The following is a 21,606-nucleotide window of genomic DNA, read 5'->3' as shown; positions in this document are numbered from 1 at the left end:
GTATTATTATCACATTAATATGCTAAGTATATAGTTTATAGTTTATAATACCATATAATTTATATAAATATATAGTTTATAAATTTACTAACTTTATATAGTATATAATTTAAAGTTAATGATTTTAACACCCAGTTTTGGGCTTTCTTTGCAGCCCTAGTGGTTTTGTTGATTTCCACTTTGGCCCAGTTCCCTCTTTGCCGGCTCACTTAATTTCCTTCCGGTCCACTGTTTTTTCTTCAAATGCCATTTTTACCCTTATTGTTATAAATCGTTATATTTAAATGTCGCGCTGCGATCATAGTTGCTCTGTGTCTCTGCTCGATCAACTGAACTTGGTATACTCGATCGACCAAGCTTTGTCTACTAGATCTGGTATGGTTTTTGTCTCTCTCGCTCTCTCTCTCTCTCTCTCTGTCTTTCTCTCTCTCTCTCTCTTGATCTCTCTCTTTATCTCTCTTTCTTTCACTTTCTCTCAGTTTGTGCTTCATCTGGTATGGTTTTTGTATTGTTGTTTGATTTCAATTTTTGTATTTTTGAAATTTTAGATTGATTGAAGATTTTAGGTTCAAAATCTGTTTGTTTTTTGTTTTGATTTATGATTTTAGGGTGTGGAATTTGTTTTAGTTTTTCATTGTTATTGTCATTAGAATAGGTACTGTTTGAATTGTTATTGTTATTGTTATTGCATGTCATTAACTTTTTAGTTTTGCTTATTTTTTTTGCTTTTTTAGGTTTCATGGATTCAAATCTTGTTGCAAGGGTTATTTACTCTTCTCAGACTGTGGTTTTGTCACTGTCTGTTAGTTGGATTTTTTTCTGATTTGTGCAATTCGATTTGTTTAAAGTTTAGTATGTTGAAGATTTGCTCATTTGTGTTGAAATATGTTCTTGGTGGTCAATCTGGATGTGTATTGGCAGATGATTAGGAGTTGAAGATGTTGTTTACGTGTTTGTCATTATTCAATTGTCAAATAGTTGATATTTTTGTTACTGACATTGGTTCTAGTAGCAAATCTTTGTGTTCTGCTGATAGTAGTGGGATTTCTTTTAGTGATTCAACAATTGTTGAAAATGATTATCTAGGGTGTAATAAGGCTGATGAGGAGAAGGTTTATTTGACCAAGGCTTAGGAAGGGTATATTGAAGGTGTTGTTGGTCAAAGATTTGAAGGTGGTGTTATTGAGTTTAGGAAGAATGCAAGTATGCTATTGAGATGGGTTTTAAGTTTGTGTATATTAAAAATTAAAAAACTCGTGTGTATGCTGAGTGCTTTAAAGAAGCTTTCTGATGGTTGTCATTGGCATGTAAGGGCGTATCTTTGTAGAGTCAATGGTTCTTTTTACATTAGGCATTTGAATAATGTTCATACATGTCGTGGTGTGATTCGGGAAACAAAGTCTTAAAGATTGGTTTCTCGTGTTGTGAAAAATATTGTCGTTGAAGATATTAGGTCTAATCCTGGGAAGAGGCCAATTGATATTGTGAAAGACATTAAAAATAGCTATGGTTTAGATGTGTCATACTGTACTGCCTGGTATGCTAAAGAGTTGGCAAAAGATGTTGTTTACGGTGATGACAAGGAGTCGTATAAGCAGCTTGTTTGGTATCTGAAATCTTTGGCATTGAGTAATGATGGTACTGATGCGAACTTGCAAGTGGATAGTGAGACACAATGTTTTCAGAAGCTCTTTATCTGTTTTGGTGCTTGCAAGAAGGGATTCATGGCATGTAGGTCGATGCTTTTTCTTGATGGTACTTTTTTGAAAAACAAGTTCAAAGGCCAATTGCTTGCTGCTATTAGAAAGAAGGGAAATGAAGGTAATTTATTTGCTTTTAATGTGATTGTATTTTGTGAATTTGGTTTGTTTTCATTTTGATTTGAAGTGTTAAAATTGTCTGATTTAATTGCTACTGTCAGTTAGTACGTAGCTTTCTTATAATGCTTTGTTTTTGCAGGTTTCTATTCTCTTGCCTTTGGAATTGTGGATTCAGAGACTGAAGATAATTGGTCGTGGTTCATGGAAAGGTTGGTTGATGTTTTGGTTCCTCAAAATCGGATAGTTACTTTCATTACTGATTGGAATGCTGGTCTCATCAACGCTATTGCTACTGTTTTCCGGGTTAGCTTCACAGTTTTTGTTTTCAGCGTTTGAAACGTAACCTTGCAAATTGGTATCAGACAACGCACAATAAGTATATGCGTGAGTGGGTTTTATATTTGTTCATGTGTTGTGCTTATGCACGTACTGAGTAGGCATTTAACTTATCTGCTAGGAAGCTGGAGGCAGAGGGTGGTCGTCCTGCTATTGACTTTTTGGCAGAAGCACCATATGAAAAATGGTCTAATGCTTTTTTTAAAGGTAACAGGTATGGGGAAATGTGCAAAAATATGTTCGAGTCATTTAATTTTTGGATTTTGGAGCTGAGGTCCCTCCCCATTTTAGATATGATTGAAGGCATTAGAACCAAAGTGATGGAGCATATGGCAAATCGAAAAATAGAGGCAGAATTGTGGTCTACTGAGCTTTGTCCTAATTTGGAACTGAAGTTGAGAGAGAGATCCAAAGTTGGTTTGCACTGGAAAGTGATTCGATCTTCATCTCATGTCTACCAAGTTGAAGGAAAGGTGACTGTGTGTGTAGATTTGGAAAAGAAGCTTTGTTCATGCCATGAGTGGTGTGTTTCAAGGTTTTCTTGTGCTCATGTTTTTGCTGCCATTTAGAGACATGGAGCTTCAATGTACAGTTTCATTGACAGTTATTTCAAAACTGAGTCTTTTAAGGGTTCTTAATTATGAGTTTCCAATTTTTCAAGTTCCAAATATTGCTCAATCATTATATGATTTTATTCAAGATGCTATGATAGTTCAGCCTCCTATTACTAAGAGACCTTGTGGCAGGCTGAAGACAAACAGTTCGAATAGATGAAGAAGCTGCTCGTGCCAGAAAGTGTAGCCGCTGCGGAAAACCTGATGGTCATAACCGGAAGACATGTAGAGAGCCAATTTAGTTTTATGGTTGCTCTAGGTTTTAGTAATAATGGTACTGCCTAATAGTTTATTGGCTTATAGGTTTTAAACAATTGAGGGAATTTTATGAATGTCACCTCCATGCATTGGCAATATGTGACTTTATTAATAGGAGCCCATAGTTTTCATTTTTAATTGGCTTAGGAATTTTCAATTATTTATTAAATGATATTTTGGATAGTAATATTTTGTTACTGTTGCATAGTAATATTTTATTACTATGTTGTTTTAGCTTTTGGAAATGATATTTTTTCATCTCTCGATTTTGGTTTATGTTATTCTTATGATTTTAAATTGTTATGCTTGTTTTAATATGGTGGTTTGTGAAGTCCATGCATGTGTTGTGGTTCCCTTGTTTTTAAATCACGTTATTGTTATTGCCTCGTAGTGGCAATCACAAATTGTTATAGTTTGATAGTGTTTTGTTACTGTATTGTGTTGTGTTTTTCATATTTTCAGTGTATTGTTATTGTTATTGTTTTTTACTGCTTGGCAGTGTGTGACGCCGCAAACCCCCGGGCTGGAAGATTCGGGTACGTTACATCACCACAATGACCATTTAGCCCTAGATGAAATTACGAAGCTCGACAACTCGCATTTAGAACCAAACAATCAATGTAAGGCTGAGTTTAAAAACAAAATACCGGGTTGGATCATACTGCAAATTACACATCAGAATAAATGAATCGAATAGTTTGATTAAAAACCAACCCCCAAGATTACATAAATAAATAGTAACCTTGTGCAACTGTTTCGAATATTAATGAGCTGAAGTAAATACAAAACTCTTTACAAATAAAAGAGAAAAATCACTTCTGAATTACCAATTGCCACATCTCCTCTATATTGCTTCTTCAGTCTTATTTAACCTACAAAACCAACCGCTGCCCAGTTGAATGGTGCACCGGGTTAAAGAACAAACCCGGTAAGCTATAAAGCTCGTATGGGTGAACCAACCCAAGCAAACATAAACAAATAACATTTAGCAGTACTATATATAAAAATACCCTGCAACACCAATTCTGGAATTTAACATCCAGATTATCACACACACAAATAGTGGCAACAACTATCATAATTCAGCATGAAGTAATATCAAAGCTGATAAACAACCACATTCAAATATTGGTAAACATCACCATTATTATCAACAATAAACAAGTAATGACATCTCAAGTTCATTACAAATCATGCATACACCATACAGTTTAATAGTTAACCAATAATTTAACTATTAATCAACATGTCACAATCAAATTCACATTTTAATGATTATGATGTCATATGAATTATATGTCATGCACACTAATGCATGTGTACCTAGCTAGCATGCAGAAGAGGCAACACATGGATACCTGTACAAATGACAGTGGACCCACACTAACCGATTATCAAATGTATCAACTACCTCCCTGTCAGTAAAAACTGAATGGGTAGCGAGACATCCAAACCATTTGATCCTCAGATCAAAACAACCTAGCTTACTCTTAAAAGTAGTAACCACACGGTTGTATATATTACAACAATCGTCCCTGGGGAGCCACAGCTCGCTAAGTAAACCCCATCGGTGGATTTAGGGGATCGAACCCAAGGTCATCACTATATGACTGTGAGACCCCGTATTTTACAAAGATTTATTTTGATTATTTTGAGAATTTATTTGGAAATTAAAAAGGTTTTAATTTAATTTTAATTTTCGTTTTAAATTGGGCTTGACCCTAAGTTGACTTTTAAATTTAGTGGGCTTTCGTTTTTGACTTTGGGCACGTTGAATAGGTCACGAGTCCACAAGTTCGTAGACACGAAGCACGCATAAATCGGAGTTACAGTTTAAAATATACGGGCTTTGAAGTGAGTGGCAAACTTATAATTTTTACAAAAGTAAGTTTTTAAACCCAAAAAGTCAGAAACCTCTCTCTCTCTCTTGATTTCTCTCTCCCTCCCGTGCATTCTCTCTTTCTCTCTTCCCGAATTCTCTCTTCTCTCTCCTCTTCTCCTCTTGACAAAACTTTGATCGGCTATAACTCTCGCTCCCGACCTCCGATTCAGGCATTCTTGGTGGCGTTGGAAATCTATCGACGATACCTTTCTATTGGTGGTCTCGGATCAGCCATCCGACCACCCACGACAGTGCAGCAAGCCACCAAGATCTCACTATTCTAGCAGAAATTGGATGACCGGACCTACTGGGCTTTGTTCCCCTCGTCATGGTGAGTCTAGCCATGTCTCCGTTCGTTCATACGATGCTCCACGACGGAGCAATGAGCTCGGGAAACCAAATCTCCACCGTCGGCCTCACTGCCAATTTCGACCGTTTCCGGCGGCTTTTGGCTGTCGGTCTAGTTATCAAAAATGATCCTCGAGGTTTGTGCCACCGCTGTCACCATCGGAACCACCACTTTTGGAGGCGGGTTAATGGTTGTTTGACCCGATTCCGCTCAATTAAGGTCCCAGGAACCTTTCTAAATCCTTTTGGTGAATTTTTGTTGATGTTTGTGTGTTGTTTGGGGTAGGGCAGCCACAGTGTGTGGTGGCGGCCGCTCGTTTCGGTCGTTTAGTGGCCAAATTGTGTTTCTGAATTGTATTTAATTAGTTGTCTGGTCTTAATAGGTACACGGGCTCAGGAAATCTTATTCCCGATGTCGTCATGCTGCCGGATTTGTTATCCGAGCGTGTTGCCGTCCAAGGGCATTTCGGTCTGTTCACGTGGTTACACTGTGAGTGAAACTCATCTGGTTATATTGTTGAGTACCGTGGGTGAATTGTCTGCTTTGTGTGATTTGTTGTTTTATGTTAGAGGAGGCTAAGTGTAGAATTTGGATCATAAGAATGAATTGACGAGGATTTGAGGCTAAGGGATTATAAGGGAAATATTAAAGATGCTCTGAAGATAATTGCTGAATTAGAGAAGGAATGTTTATTGTCGAGGTAAATAAATGATGATTAGGCAATTATTATACAGATTTGATCAAATTAATTTTTGAGGAAGTATTAGTATGATTTGAGTGGCAAAAAAGTGAGGGGTCGTGAGTAGGAATCAATTTCGGAAAGGATTCGGCATAGTTCGGAGTAAATAGTGAGTGGACCTTGTTTTATAAATGTTTTAAGAATAAATTTTCTCACAGCAAGTGTTGATGATGATGCATATGTAGAGGTGAATCTGAAAAGAAATACAAGGAGCATTAATATATTATTAAATAATGAAAGTTATGAGTTAGTTTCGAGAATGCTGTGATTGAGCTTGTGCGAGAATACCTGCCTGCCTGTGCGTCGATTCGCTCTGTACGAGAAGTGGCGAGCCTAGTTTCGTGCCTGCTCGTGTATAGATTCGCTCTGCATAGGAAGTGGCAAGCATCCTGCTTGCTCGTGCATCGATTCGCTCTGCACGGGAAGTGGCAAGCATTCCTACCTGCTCGTGCATCGATTTGCTCTGCACGAGAAGTGGCGAGCATTTTTGCTTGCCCGTGCATTGATTCGCTCTGCACGGGAAGTGGCGAGCCTATCTGCCTGCTCATGCCTATGCACGGGATGTGGCGAGCTTAATTACCTCAGTGTATGACCAGCAGTTCCCCATGTACTAGTGTGGCGTGAGGTTTCAGTTGTGGAGTATTTTGAGAAATGATTTTTCATTCAGTAAACATTTTAAATGACAGTTTCAGTCAAGCATTGCGTTTTATTTCAAACATTTTAATAGTTTTACAACTTGAGAGTATTATTTGTTATTCAGAGGTCGATTTACAGTTTTGAGATGATTTAAAAATGGATTTAAGAAATGGTTTAAAATTTGGGGATTTCAATGAGTGATGTGAGTGAAATTAGATAGTTTGATTTGTTGCTTTGCTTGCGTGTATGCATTTGTTTGCTAGAATTTAGTTAAGTCTAGGCTTGAATCTTGAGGATGGGAATGTAGATGATTTGCCATGAGATTATGGAATATGATGTGTGGATTGGATTATCGTGAATCAGTTGGAGATATGGTATAGGCATATAAATTATGTTTGAGGTTAATGGTGGATGATTAAGCTTGAATTGTTGGAATGACTATTACATTTTTATTGGTGGGATTTGATGTGGATATGAGGAATTATGATTATCTTGATGCTTGGATCATTGGTGATCGAAATATTATGTGAGTGGATAATTATTATTTATGCTTGGATTTTATTGTGGATTATTTATTGAATACAAAAATTGAGGATATTTTTTTCGTTATTTCACTCATACGAGCTCTAGTGAGCTTACCGGGTTGTTTGTTTGAATGACCCGGTGTACCATGGATATGGTGCAGTGTGGTTATTTGTGTTTTGCAGGTTAAGCAGGCTCAGGAGGCAATGAGGAGAAGACGAGGCAGTGAGACCCATTTTAATTTGATTTAAACCTATTTTAGAAAGTGATTTTACATAAATGTTTTTGGGCTCGCACTTTGTTTTATTATTTGTATTTACTTATTATATTAAGTGCATAACTCATTCTTTGAAAAGGGATTTAAATGGCAGTATTTTAGTATGTTTATTGGGCTCGAGGTTCGGGGTGTTACAATGACCCCTTCGTCTCAAGTTAGTGGTCCAAACACTTCAATATCATTAGTGTAATCCGATAATGATTGATATGCTCAATGTCATGTCAATTTTTAATGCACTCTAAGTAGCATATTCAATAATCATCCACATAATAAATTTATTAATTATTGATTATCATGCTTAGTTGCCATGCCAATTCATCATGCAATATAGGCAATAAATCAATCAATCATCAACATAAACTATTTTCAAATAAATCATATATCAATTTATATCTCTGCCCAACCTGGCCCAATTTTTGTGTCTTGGCTCAAACGGCTCAACAAAGACACAAATAAACAATAGTTCTCTAACAGACATTAATCGTCTTTACCGAGTAACTATTTAGTCAAATTATGATATCCAATTATGAGATATAGTAAGGTCTCACACACCCAACAACAAGAGTTTAAGTGAAGTCTCTAGAGTGTGTCTTAACTCATTTTAATTCACTAACAAATATACGACTTGTAAACCAACAAGTCAAATGCCAAGACAATGACCAATATCAATTCATATAGAAAATAGCTCAGAAGGAGCATTACTGGAAACAAGTCATTCCATCACAAATCCGCTCTATTAGCAAAGCAAATTGGCAACTAATGCGCCATCACACCCGTTTTGGGTATCATTCCAATTAATTGAATACATATGATTTACCTTTCAATAACAATAATACAATATATCATGTGACTTGTTTAATAAGTCAAATTCCGACCAGAACGGTCAATTATGCATTTACTACTTAACTCAGTACATAAATCATCTTCGGTAGTTAAGCATGCCGTAATATTCATCTTTGGTACTAAATCGTACCCATATAACAATCCATAAACATGATAGACAACCTAGCATCTCAGGAATGCATACAATCAAAACATATAATCTTCAAACCAATCTTTATCATCATAATAATCGAATAACTATTTAATCAAATTATGATGTCTGATTATGAAAAGTAGGGTCATACAATAATCAAACAGATTATATGAATTCACTAGCGGATGCCCTAATTCCTTTTCATTAGTCAATAACTCACATTCAGTAATCCACCAGTAATTATCAATGTCATTACCCAAAACCGTTACATAATCAAATTATGGTTTCCAAATTATGAAAATAAGGTCACACCACAATCAACCAAAAGATTTGTGAAATCTCTAAAATGTATCCTAATTCATTTCAATTAACAACATTTACTCGATCTACTTGTAAAACAACAAGTAAAATGCCAAATCAATGGCTAACAATAACTCAATCAAATAAATAGCTCAAACGAGCATCACTGGCATCTAGATGTGCCATCATAATTAATTTGTGTATCGTTCTAATTATGGTACCAACTAATTGAACAACAATAATTCACTATCATAAACAATAAGGTGTTACCTACAAAATTAAGGTTTCACACACCATTACTAAAATAATAAGTCAAATAAGGTAACCTTACCTTATACAATTAATTAAATAAATCATTCTCACAATTCCACAAATTACACAACAAAGGACTAATGACAAAACCACATGACTAGGATCACAAATCACCCACCTGGATTTCGTGCATCCTAAACTACCACAAGTACCTCACCACCTCCGCGGGCGAAGAGAAACTCAAGACAGCCTCTCAACTAAGATAGAGAACAGAGAGAAAATGAGAAAACTGAGAGAGAGATGTTGCGGATGAGAGAAATGAAAGCTGGGGGGGTAATTATATAAAACATTGTCGAGCCCTCGCTAAAACCACCGAGCCCTCGCCAGAACCGCCGAGCGCTCGGTGGGATTTTTCACAAAATTTCACCGAGTTCTCCATTCTTCTCATCGCTTCCTCCCCTGCCACCAGATGCTGCCATGTGTCAATATCTTGGCCGTTTGATCAAAATAGATCAATGGCCAAGATCTTCCCACTCAACAAACATCGAAAATTAACCAAAAATAATTCGGGACTTAGAAAAATACCCAGAAAAATACTACGTACTCGTAGTGAATTATACTATTTTCCCATTGGCTCAAAACCAATCTTGAAAATAAAATAAAACACGAAAAATTTTCGGGGCCTCACACAGTGGCAATCATGTATGTGTTATTTGTTATTGTTATTGTTTAACTTATTTGCCTGACAGTGGCAATCACATCTTGTTATTGCCTGACAGTGACAATTATGTATTGTTACTGCCTGGCAGTGGCAATCACGTATCGTTCTATTGTGTGGCAGTGGCAATCAAGTATTGTTCCATTGTGTGGCAGTGGCAACCTATTAAGCATTTTAAAATTCAATATAAAAACTGAAAGTAGTACAATAAAAAGCTGAAAGATTTCAATAAAAAAGACAAAAGAGTTCAACATAGAAATAAAATTCTGCAATATGTTTGAAACAAAAATACATAAACTTGAATTCTAAAACATAAAAAAGCAGTAGGTAAAGTCTTTCTTCGGCACAGCACAGAGTGTGATCAGTCCTTGTTCTGGATTTTCTTGAAGGATTGAAGTTGCTGTGAAGTCCAGCTTTGTTCATGGTTAATGAACCTTTCAATTACATTTGCTCTGAACTTATAAATGTCCTTTTTTGTGATTTTGTTGTTATTCAGCTCTTCTTTTGAAACTTTGTCCATATAATACATGACAAACACCCCACAATCCAATCTGCAAATTATAAAATTGAATGGCATCAGTTTAAGATTATTTTTTTAATAATTTTGTTGAAATTGATCTTTATGCATATGGTAGTCGACTTACGATGTCTCTGATTGTTGTGGACAAATTTTTGATTGGTGAAGTTCGTAGTCATTGCTAAAGTCTTTCAACCATCTGAGTGTTGCTTCATTGTCATCAGTGAATTTGAGCTCTCTTGCACTGCTTCTTTTGCTTAGCTTTCTTCTTATTCTTGATTTTAGAATCTCATCCGTTACTTCTTGCTTGCATGACATAGATCGAGCTGTCCACGCACGCTTTCTGCATTTTAAAGTACATTGTTCTTAAAAATTCAAACATATTTCATATCAATCTTTAAGTACATAGAATTTAGTTTTATGAAATTTAAACACATTTCATACCAGTTTTTGAGCTTTTTTGTAGCATATATCCATCTTGATCCTTCTTTGCTTCAGGGGGTTGAAGTGAAGCCAATTCACCGCATCCTTGTCCATCACAAGTAGTGTGTGATGAAAAGCTTTAGAAGTGACCATTGGGATGAATATCTTGTCCGACTTTCCCAAGCAATTAAGGAGAGGTTCAAAAAGGAATTGTTCTATCCCCAATTGATCATCTTCTGCATCCTTAATCTGTTATCAAAACATGTAATTTTTTAATGTTACTGAATTGCCACTGACTGTCAGTGACAATAATGAAGTCTTGGTTACTTTTGAGTAATGAAGTTTTAAATGAACTTACTGAAGCAAAGGTTGTGAGGAATGTTGACTTTGCAGGTGTTTCAGATTCTACTTTGTCCATTTCCTCTTGCAGTAGTTCTTCAAATGCATCAATCACTTGGTATGCAAGATTTAAACAATGTTAAGTAGTTTCAAATAATTTTTACTCTTTAAATTAATTTGAGTTTCCATAGTAATTGGTCTTACATTATTTGCCACTGCATTGTCCATGATCAAGTTTAGAACATCTTGTCTAGAGATTGAACTGATTACACCTTCTCCTTTTTGCCATAGTAAGGTGCTGCATAAACAATATATTGTAGTCAGTGTTTGTCAGTACCTTAAGCTATTGTTACTGTTTGACAATGGCAATCAGGTGTTTTAAAATTCAACATAAAAATGGAATTGTACCTGTGTGGGGCCTTTTGTCCAAAATTCAATTAGGAGTTGTTGAACTCTTTCATTCAATAATTTGAAGACCGGATACTTTGACCACTTTATGTTTTCAACAGTTTGTGCAATGAGATTTGGTCCTTTTGTAGCTTGTAGTGTTAAGTCTGTATCACCTTCCTGGGTCAGGTCCTCATCTTCCTAGGTCAGGTCCAGGTCCAGGTCCAAATCAAAGTTTGGTTGTTCACTTTTTCATTTGCCTTTTTCAACTCTTGTCTTTATCTTTCTTGTTTTGGGTGGCAATTCTGGTACGTCTTTTCTTGCAGGTGTCTTCTTCTTCCTTGGTTCAAAGTTGTATTCATATATATCATCAACCTTCTTAACTCTGTCTTCTCTCTCCTTTAACCTTCCCATCATTGAGTATTGTACAATTGCAAGGCAAGGAGAAGACTGTTTAGGTTGATGCTCTGCAGGTTGATTGGGAGTTAATTCAACTGAGGCAGCATTCTCAAAGGCAAAAGATGGTGGAGGCTCATCTTGATGCTCAGAAGACTCTTCAGCTGTATGCTTTTGTTGAGGAGTCCTTGCAGTTTGAGGCTCGTCTTGATGCTCAAAAGAATCTTCAGCTGGATGCTCTCCTTCTATTTGCTCGTCCCTTTCAGGTGAGACAAGTGGGCTTGACCTTTGTGCAAGGCAATTAATGTTCCCACTGCTATCCAACTTCTCAATCATCTCTTTCTGTCTTGAAATTCTTTCTTTCAGCTTCTCAATCTCTTCAAAGAGTGATTTTGTTTTGGCCTCTTGGACTTGTTGTTCCTTTTTATCAATTCTTCTCTTTTCTTTCTCTTCATTGAGTAATTGCTTAACTTTGTTGTTTATCATCTTCAATTTTTTATTTTCTTGGCTTAGTTCATAATTGTCACTCTTGAGTTTCCCAATTTCGTCATTTGCAGTGAGAACCATTTACCAATAATTTGCATTTTTCTCATCAAGTATGGCATTCTAAGTGGTGAGTTGTTTAATCAATTTTTTTTTTCCTGTGACTTCATCTTCATCTTCATCTTCATCTTCATTGTGATCTTCATCTTCATCTTCATTTACCACTAATGTCTTTAATTGTTTTATGACTTCTTCATAGATGTTAAGGAATTCTTCCATGTCCTTTTTATCCCCTTTACTGATTTGTTCACTTTCAAAGTGGTCTAACTGCATGCATAAAAGAAAATGTTAGTGTTTGCTATATTGTTACTGTGATAAAGTGACATTTTATTATAAAAGGAAATGTGAAATTCTATTTGTTACTACCAAGAAGTAACAATTAGAATGTCACATATTTGACAGTAGCAAATAGGCTTACTAATATGTGAAATTCCAGTTGTTACTACCAGGAAGTAACAATTAGAATCCCACATATTTGCTACTGTTTGGTTGCTTATAAAAGACAGAAAATAAAAAGAAGTATGACATATATATAACAATTAAGAAATATGCATAGGCAGTGGCAATTTCTGGTTTGTTGGTGTTTGTTACTGTCTAATAGTGGCAACTTATACAACAAACATGCACAATAAATATGCAGTGGCGTTTTGTTATTAGTTTTGAATTCTTACCCAAGCTTCGAGTGACGATTCTACTTCCATTTCCTCCTCTTTGTCTTTTTTATCTAACCAATCTTGGAGTGTCAGTTGTGGTTCTTCATCTTCTTTTGTTTCTTGTGTGTCTCCTAACCGGCATGTTTCCTCAGTAGGTGGTTTCTCCCCTCTTTCTTCATCATCAAACATGTTCTTCACAATTTAAAGTGAACATTGTTAGTATTTTGGTTTTGAAAATAGTTATTGGTATAAAGTAACTATGTTTTGTTTTGCTTTTTTACCTCAAAGTCTTTAAGTCTGTAATGTTTCAACTTGAGATTGAGATCATCTAGATCCCATTTGACTATGCCAGGAGTTTCTTCTTCTCTGCCCTTGATTGGATTAATGATGTTTGTCTTTTTGCATATCCAATACTGGAATTCATCAAAGAGAAAAATTATACAAAAATTTTTAAAAGTTGTAATAAACAATAAACATAGTGTCTAAAATAATACATTCATATTTAATGAATTCAGTTTAGTGCTTGCCAGTATGGCAACGACACAACCAGCCATTGATTTACTATCTTGCACAATGATTTGTGCAAGTAATCATGCACTCCCTTTGCCCATGCTTTATGTACCATTCCAACCAAGTCTTCAACATGCTTGTCCAAGTCCCTAGCAAGGTGGTATCCAAAGTTTGGGAATAGGAAAGTAGCCAACAGGTACAAAATTATAAAATGAACAACATTGTCACTGTTGTCTTTCAGTCTTCTCTTCCTTGAAGTTTTCTGATTCCCTGTTGGTATCTGAGGTTATTTTCCTTCCTCTATTGCTTTATAGAGAGCATTTTGCACTGAGGTTCTATTTATCCTTTGTTCATCATTCTTAAAGTGATATGTAATGAACTTGGATTTCTTGAAATCTTTTTTTGTCAAGAGAACTTCATTTCCCAATTCTGGCAGCCCAAATAAATCAGCAATGTCACTTGTTGTAAGTTCTATTTCCTTCTTACCAAAATCACTACAAGAAAAACAGGATATGACAACATCGAGAAGACAACGCACAAAATGCATGTTGTTGAAAGCAGTCATTAACAATGTGCAACAAAGTGTCCGTTGTCGTACACTATTATTAATCTTAATCTCACAATGTGCACACAATACGTTATTAACAGAATATACGACAACATGGAGTGCGTGTTCCGAATTTTTTTCGCATATGACCACTTGAAACTGCTCGTTGTCATTTATTTAGGAAAACACAACGTTTGTTTATTGTTGTGGATTCTCTAATAATGACCACATGCATAAATTGTTGTTATATCTTAAAATTATTGGCGCCGAAAAGAAATATCTAGAATTGGCGCCTACATTTCAGCTCCAAACCCAATAAACTAAACTTCAGGATTTGGTTTTTTTTTTTAAATAATTAAATTAACGTTGGGTTTATTTTTGGGATAAAAAAGAAATCAAACGTCAGTCTCATTCTCCTTCTTCCACCATTTTCTTCTGTCGACCTAATCCCACCTCCCTCACTCTTTAGACCATCTCCCTTACTTTCTATTTCTCTGCTTACCCTATTATCGGCGCGTCTACTCCGATAAGGTGAGCGTCTTCTTTTTTACTTTCTTTTCTCCAAAGTTTTAGTTTATGGGTTTTAGTTTCTGACTTTGATTGAGAAAAAGAGATTGGGTCAATTCTTAGGATCTTTCTTTGATACTTTATTTTATCTAGAGTTTTAGTTTATGAGTTTAATTTTTGGGTTTTAGTTTCTGGTTTTGATTGAGAAAAAAAAATGGGTTCAATTTTTAGGATATCTAGGTTTTAGTTTCTGTGTTTGATTGAGATAAAAAGAATGGGTCAATTTTTTTTCTTTTTTAATTGGTTAAATGATGGATTTGGATTGAAGTTTATGGTCTGGAATTTGGATTCAATTTGTGGGATTTTAATAGAAACCCATGTCAGTGATATTGGATTTTTCTATCTTTCTCTATGATTATTTTGCTCTATAGTAGTGTTCCTTCTTATATTGATGACCTTTTAAGTGCAGATTGCTTCTTATTCTTCCCTCTTTCTTTTTCTGCTTCTTGTACGGTTGCTTTTTTCCTTTCTTTTCTTTTTTATGAAAAAAGACCCAAATTTTTTCCATAATGATCAAAACAAAATGTAAACTCAAGTCACTGACCTATCGTAGAATAAAGTATTAGGATCTTCTAGGCCAAAATTATGTTTTGAAAATTAGAAACATGGTTTTGCTTTATTTATATATGTTTGTCTATATAGAAACATGGTGTGCTCTTCTTGTCTGTAAATACTCTAGGTTTTCGTTTCTGTGTTTGATTGAGATAAAAAGACTCAGTCAATTGTTTTTCTTTTTTAATTGGTTAAATGATAAATTTGGATTAAAGTTCAGGTCTGGATTCAATTTGTGGGAATTTTAAGAGAAACTCATGTCAGTGATAGTGGATGCAATATTCTTGTATTGTTGCTTTTTTCTTTCTCTATTTTTTGAAAAAATAAAAAACCCAAGGAAGTCACATTTTCTATCCACAACATGAAAGTCAATTTTTATGACCAAGAAGATGTTGTAATATTCAAAGTACATTGTAAGAATGTGAATGCACCATCGTGTAGCTACTTACACCACCGTGTAGCTACTTACTACACACATCTCTAATTACCATCTTAATGAATATTTGTGCTTTACATTTGTTGAGTGATATATACTCAATTCCAATTAAATTAAGTTCTACTTGATAATTAGTTGATAGGTATGACTTATGAATGTTAGGCTATAAGCCTACTCAGCAATCCTAGTATTAAGCTTATTTCAGCATAGTTGTTGCTTTGCTTAGTTAATGGAGGTGGCTAGTTCTGTTGTATTTTCAATTAGTTTTTTAAGTTTATTACGTAAAGAGCTAATTGTACCTTCTTTTATCTTCTAGTAATATATGTGTTTTGCTTTATTTATGTTTGTTTGTATAGCATCATAGTGGATTCTTGTCTGTGTATGCTTTTAAAGCAGATACGTCTACTATTATAAGATTCTCATTGTTGATCTCTCAATTTTTTCAGGGCACAATCAACTTGGTTTTGGCTGCAGAGAAGGAATTTAGGGCACTAGGTGGGTCTTTGAGTGATAAAAAAAGTCAAATGGTATTTAACTTACCGTAAATGTAGTTTGGTAATGAAGTTACTTGTCAAATTTATCTTTTGTTTGAGTTTCTTGGGATTGATTGTATTTGTGCTATTTGATTATAACTTTTCCATGGTGATAATCATCTTCTTTTAATAACAAAAATTAGTATATGTATTCTTGGGCTATAGTTTGTTTGTTTAGCCTTGATGTCTTGCATAGTCTTAGTTTTCTTTATGCTCTGTTTAGCTTTCCTTTTAGTGTTCTATTGTTACGATGATAGTTAAATTTTGAAATTGCTATATTCTAAGATATATATAATGTGTAAAAATTCTTGGTGTTACTAATATATATAGTCATATTTGAATTATGAACAGCTTTTACCTATTGGAACAATTTAACAAGTGAAGATGAGCTCTATAAGTTACTTTACTCCTTTAGTTTTGATTAACAAACTCATTTGCTCATTTGTCTTATTATAGAAGCATTACCTCTCTATCAAAATTCTATAGAGAGGTAATGTTTCTATAATCGACCATGCATTTCATAAGTAGTAACTAATAGATAAACAAAGAGGCATGTTTAGACAAAATGGTACTTTTGGATCATGAAGCAGAAAGAAATTAATGCACAAAGACAATATGAACATAACCTTTACCTCTGCTATTACATCATTGTGTATTTTTCTCCACTAATGCATGCTTATGTATTTCTATTTTGGACTTTGCTAATTTTTTAATTAAATTAAAATTGGACTTTGCCAATTTGCATCATTATCACAAGAGATATAAGAGATCCAGATACCAAAATTAAGATTGATTTTAACTGTTGACACTTACAAAAACAATGAAAGGGCAAATACATGTATCATATATATATAGTTCCTGGACGATGATTTGTCCAATGAAGTCCCAAGCTATTTTCAGATTGCTTTTGTAGTGTGAGAGCCCTTCTCCTATTGAAATGTGAATGACTTTTGAATTAAAGGGAGAGCTTGGGAATTACTTGCAAGGCCTTCAACAATTAAAAGGCTGATTTTACTTGTTTAAACAAAAAAATGAGCATTCTTAAAAATTTGTTGACCTTCCACCAAGGCTAACTGGTTATGCATTTTTTTATTTTAATTGAAATGGCAGGTTCATGAAAAGGAATTGCTCCAGAACTTGTGTATAGAAGCCTTATTTGGTGATGACAAAGAGTAGCTAAGCTTTATTGGAAGAGAAGTATCTTTTTGTAAGTGGATTTGCTGTCTTGAGGAAGAAACTTTGGCTCTAGGGTGGATGTTTGATCTTTTGGATAAGGAAACTTTAGTTATTTTGAGGAAGAAATTTTTGTTGAAGGATGAAATTTTGCTCTTTTGGAGAAGGGAAAAAAATATTATCAAAAAGTTTGGCACAGTAGGAGCTTGTATTGGATTTTAGGTGTTAGATTTTGTGCTAGTATGTTTGTTAACATGGCTGACTTGTGCTAAATAGTTGGTTTTTGTATTTTGACAGGTACTTGGTTGGTTGTATAAATGATATTAGTCATATTGGTTCTATTTAATGAATGATATTAGTCATATTGGTTATATTATTTTGTATGTTAATGATATTTAGGAAATATTGCATCTTTAATTTGTTTATGAACCAGGTTTAAGAATTTTTTTTTTAAATGTAAATTTTTATTTAACAACGTTCATATTTATGTTGCAAAGAACAATGACAACAATAAAAGCATGTAGTCAAAAGCAATAATAATAACAACATGCACAAGATGTTCTGGAAAATAAAAGAACAACGTTTTAAAAACGTAGTTATAAGATACCACGTTCTTTGAACGTTGTAGAAAAATATTTAGCAACGTTCATTAACATTTTAGACGACTTGAAAGGCGCGTTGTTGAATGGGCAAAACTTTTAACAACTTCAAGATACGCAACGTGCACTCGAACGTTGTTAAACGGCTTTGACAACATTTTTCGCATGTTGTTATATCATGTTTTTGTTGTAGTGAATGGAACTTCTTTGTTTCCTTGTTGTATGCTTGGATAAAGAATCCAACACCGTCATCTGATTTCACAGGGTTGCTTCCCATCATTTTATTACGAAATGCATTTATAAGTAGCCAAAAGGTGTTTTCTGTAGCTTCTCGTATGCCTTGGCAGTCAGGTCATCTTTAATTTTGTCCATAGTACTTTGGAATACAACCATGTTGCACCTGTATTGAATTTTTTCGGACTGTTTTGGTATAATCCTTTTTTTCTTTTGCAATTATTATTGCCTTTTTAGTGGCCATTTTCTTTGAATCCTGCAATATGGTTGCAAAAAAGCAGATAGTGAGACAATATTTGGAATTAGAATAGGCATAACAATTTGTGAGATTAGAATAGCTATTTTCCGTTTGTTACATATTAGCATATGCATAGGCAGTTGCAAACATAGGCAGTGGCAATATATAAGCAGTGGACATGCATATGTAAAATGTGAGATTCTAATTGTTACTACGAGCCAGTAACAATTAGAATATATTTGTCATTGGAAAATCTGCATAGTCAGTGCCAATATCTAATTGTGAGATTGTAATTGTTACTACTAGCTAGAAACAATTAGAATCCCACGTATTTGGCTACCTCTAACAAGCCCACTTCCTCCACTTTTCAGTCCTAAGAATCCTCACTCTTTTTCCTCAGTAACAAACTTCAACTGCAACATTGTTTTTAAGTCTAACCCAATGCCCCAGTTCCTCATGAAACAATATCATTTTGTTCTGCCTAGCTAGCTAGAGATCAATCATGCAAGGAGCTCCCTAGATAATCCAAATTACAGTTCATGGAATTCTTCAAAGTATTGCTCTTATTTTTTCTTCTTTCTACTTTCCAAGCCATTTTTGTAACTTGTACCCAATTTGAAGTTGGAGGCAAGAATGGATGGGAGGTCTTCAAATCAAAGAAAATATGCAATACATAGGCAGTGGACATAGGTAATATATGAGATTTTAATTGTTACTAGGAGCTAGTAACAATTAGAATTCCATGTATTTGTCATTGGAAAATCTGCATAGGCAGTGCCAATATCTATTTGTGATATTCTAATTGTTACTACCATCCAGTAACAATTAGAATCTTACATATTTGACATTGGGGAATATTACATAAACATAGACAATTTAACCAGACAATAGCATATATTACCAAGCAACCCAATAGTACCTGGTAGTCAGTAGCTTCTTCTTCTTTTTTCAATGTTTTATTGAGGTAGAAATTCATTAAAAATTTCAGTAATACATGCCACTGTACCTGGTAGTTGAAAATTTCAAGCAACCCAATAGTACCTGGTAGTCAGTAGCTTCTTCTTCTTCTTCTTCAATGTTTTATTGAGGTAGAAATTTGTTGTTGCTTTTTCTTCTTCTTTGACAATGGTGGTCAATAGTTATTAGGGTTTCTTTTCTCTCCACTTGGATCTCTTGTTGAGAATGGGTCTGGAAAACCATTGAAAAGCAACCGTTTAATAAATATCAAAATGGGTTTATGGCTATTAGTAGATATTGATAATACTTTCTTTCATTGAATTGAAATGGGTCTAGGGTTTTTTATCAAAATTGTTTTTGGTACTCGGTTCAATACATAATGTTTTGTAGAAGAAATTGTTCCTGGAAGTCAGTAGCTATTGAGGTAGAAATTGGGTGTTGCTTCTTCTTCTTCCTCGCAAATGGTGGTCAATAGCTACTAGGTTTTGTTTCTCTTTGCTTGAATCTCTCGTTCAGAATGGGTCTGTGGCTTTTTTATTCTACAAGGCAATCGAAGACGGCTTTTTGTTTTTGGTTTTTTTGATTCCAGAAGGCTCTTTGATTTGTTAGTTTTTGATAATTATCTGCTAATTATACGGTTTTAAGAGGTTAATTGCAGTTATTGCTTTGTCTAATGGATAGTTAAAGGAATCGGTGGCAGGGGCTGTAAATTTGCTGCTTTTTAATGGTTTTTGTTGCGACTCTTTCGGGCCATTTTAAAAGTGGGCCGCGTTAGTACCGCATTTTCGCAATTGGGCCACACAATCATTCCTATTTTATAATTGGGCTTTAAAAAAAAAAACCCTATAATTTATAACTTTATATAGTATTTAGTATAAAATATAAACTACTTATATAATAATATTTTAGTATATAATTTTAGTTATACTTATACGGTTATACCCTATATAATAAAATTACTAATTAGTATATAGTTTTAGACTTTTAGTTATAACTTATAGTTTTAGACACTACCTTATACAGTATATTATCTATAGTCTATACACTTTACCCTATATCCTAAACTTAAAACTTAAAAGTTAAATACACTAAACTCTATTAAATATCCTATACACTATAATTAAAAGTTAAACCTTAAAACCCAATTAAGCATACAATTCTAATTTCTAAACCCTAAACCCTATACACTAAGTCTATTATCATTTATTAATTACTCTATAATGTTATATATACCTAACATTGTTTATGTATATAGTATATATAGTTATATATATATATATAAAGTTATAAAGTTATAAATTAGTTAGTCTTAGTAGTTACTATAGTTTGATAGTATAAACTTATATATTTGATAGTATATAGTTTATAATACTATAAGACTATAATACTATAATTTATATATGCAACATATATAACATATAACATATAGTATTATAGTATTATATTAGGATTTAGTATTATGGTATTATAGTCTTATACTATAGTTTATATTAGGGTTTATGATATTTTGATTATTTATTTATATAGAAATGTATTATATAAATTAAAACAATCAAATGAAACCTCAAACAAAACCCCAATCGAAACCCTAATTGCCCAAACCCCAATCATTTTTTTTCTTTCCTTTCTTTCCTTTCTTTTTTTTCGTGCCCACCCACCCCTATCCCCGCCCCCCTGTGACTCTCTTCCTCACTTTCTCAGTTCTTCACTTTTTCTTTTCATTTTTTTTCCTTCTTCTCTCTCTTCCCTCTCTCTACTCCGATCACCTTCTCCGACGAGAACTCTCTCGTCCGGTGGACAATGGAGACAAGACCAGTCCGAAAAGTTTCCTCTCTCCCTCCTATTTCTCCACATGGCCATTGATTGCCCATAATCCAGCCGAAAACCCAAAACCTGAACCCATAATCCGGCACTGTTGCAGGCTTTGAGTTCCCTTCCCGGCGGCGTCGAGGCCTCCCACCACCCAAGTCTTCTTCCTCTTGACGTCCTGAGCATGATGGTGTGCTCGAATTTTGCATCCGATCAGCCACGACGGCAAATGGAAGTCAGAGATGTCGACGGCTGCCTCTCTCTTTCTCTCTCTCTACCTCCCTCAGACTCTCACTCTTCCATCTCTCATCTCTCTAACTCTCGATCTACCTCACGGTCCTCACCCAACTCAGTCGCCGATTTGGAACTGCAGGTAGCTCTTATTTTGATTAATGGTTTTTCTATTGTGTACTTGTGTAGGATTTGGAAATGCAGGGCATTAAGGGATTGATTGTGTTTTGTGATTAATACCGAAAAATACCGAATACCACAAAAGTTGATTCAGAAATCGGCA

General features: G+C 34.6%; 1 protein-coding gene across 1 annotated transcript; it reads left to right on the top strand.

Annotated features, from left to right (window-relative positions):
- The first annotated feature begins 284 nt into the window (after positions 1–284).
- On the top strand, positions 285–2,725 carry LOC147292825 (uncharacterized). The gene is made up of 5 exons (XM_086230936.1): positions 285–375; positions 735–798; positions 1,454–1,821; positions 1,960–2,123; positions 2,258–2,725. The coding sequence occupies exons 1-5, from the start codon at positions 285–287 to the stop codon at positions 2,723–2,725; spliced, it is 1,155 nt and encodes a 384-aa protein (XP_086087062.1).
- The last annotated feature ends 18,881 nt before the right edge of the window (positions 2,726–21,606 follow it).

This window comes from Dryas octopetala, chromosome 2, assembly GCF_963921425.1.
Source record: "Dryas octopetala chromosome 2, drDryOcto1.1, whole genome shotgun sequence".
Lineage (NCBI taxonomy): Eukaryota > Viridiplantae > Streptophyta > Magnoliopsida > Rosales > Rosaceae > Dryas > Dryas octopetala.
The sequence above is the reverse complement of the archived record's forward strand: the minus strand, read 5'-3'. Positions and strand labels throughout refer to the sequence as shown.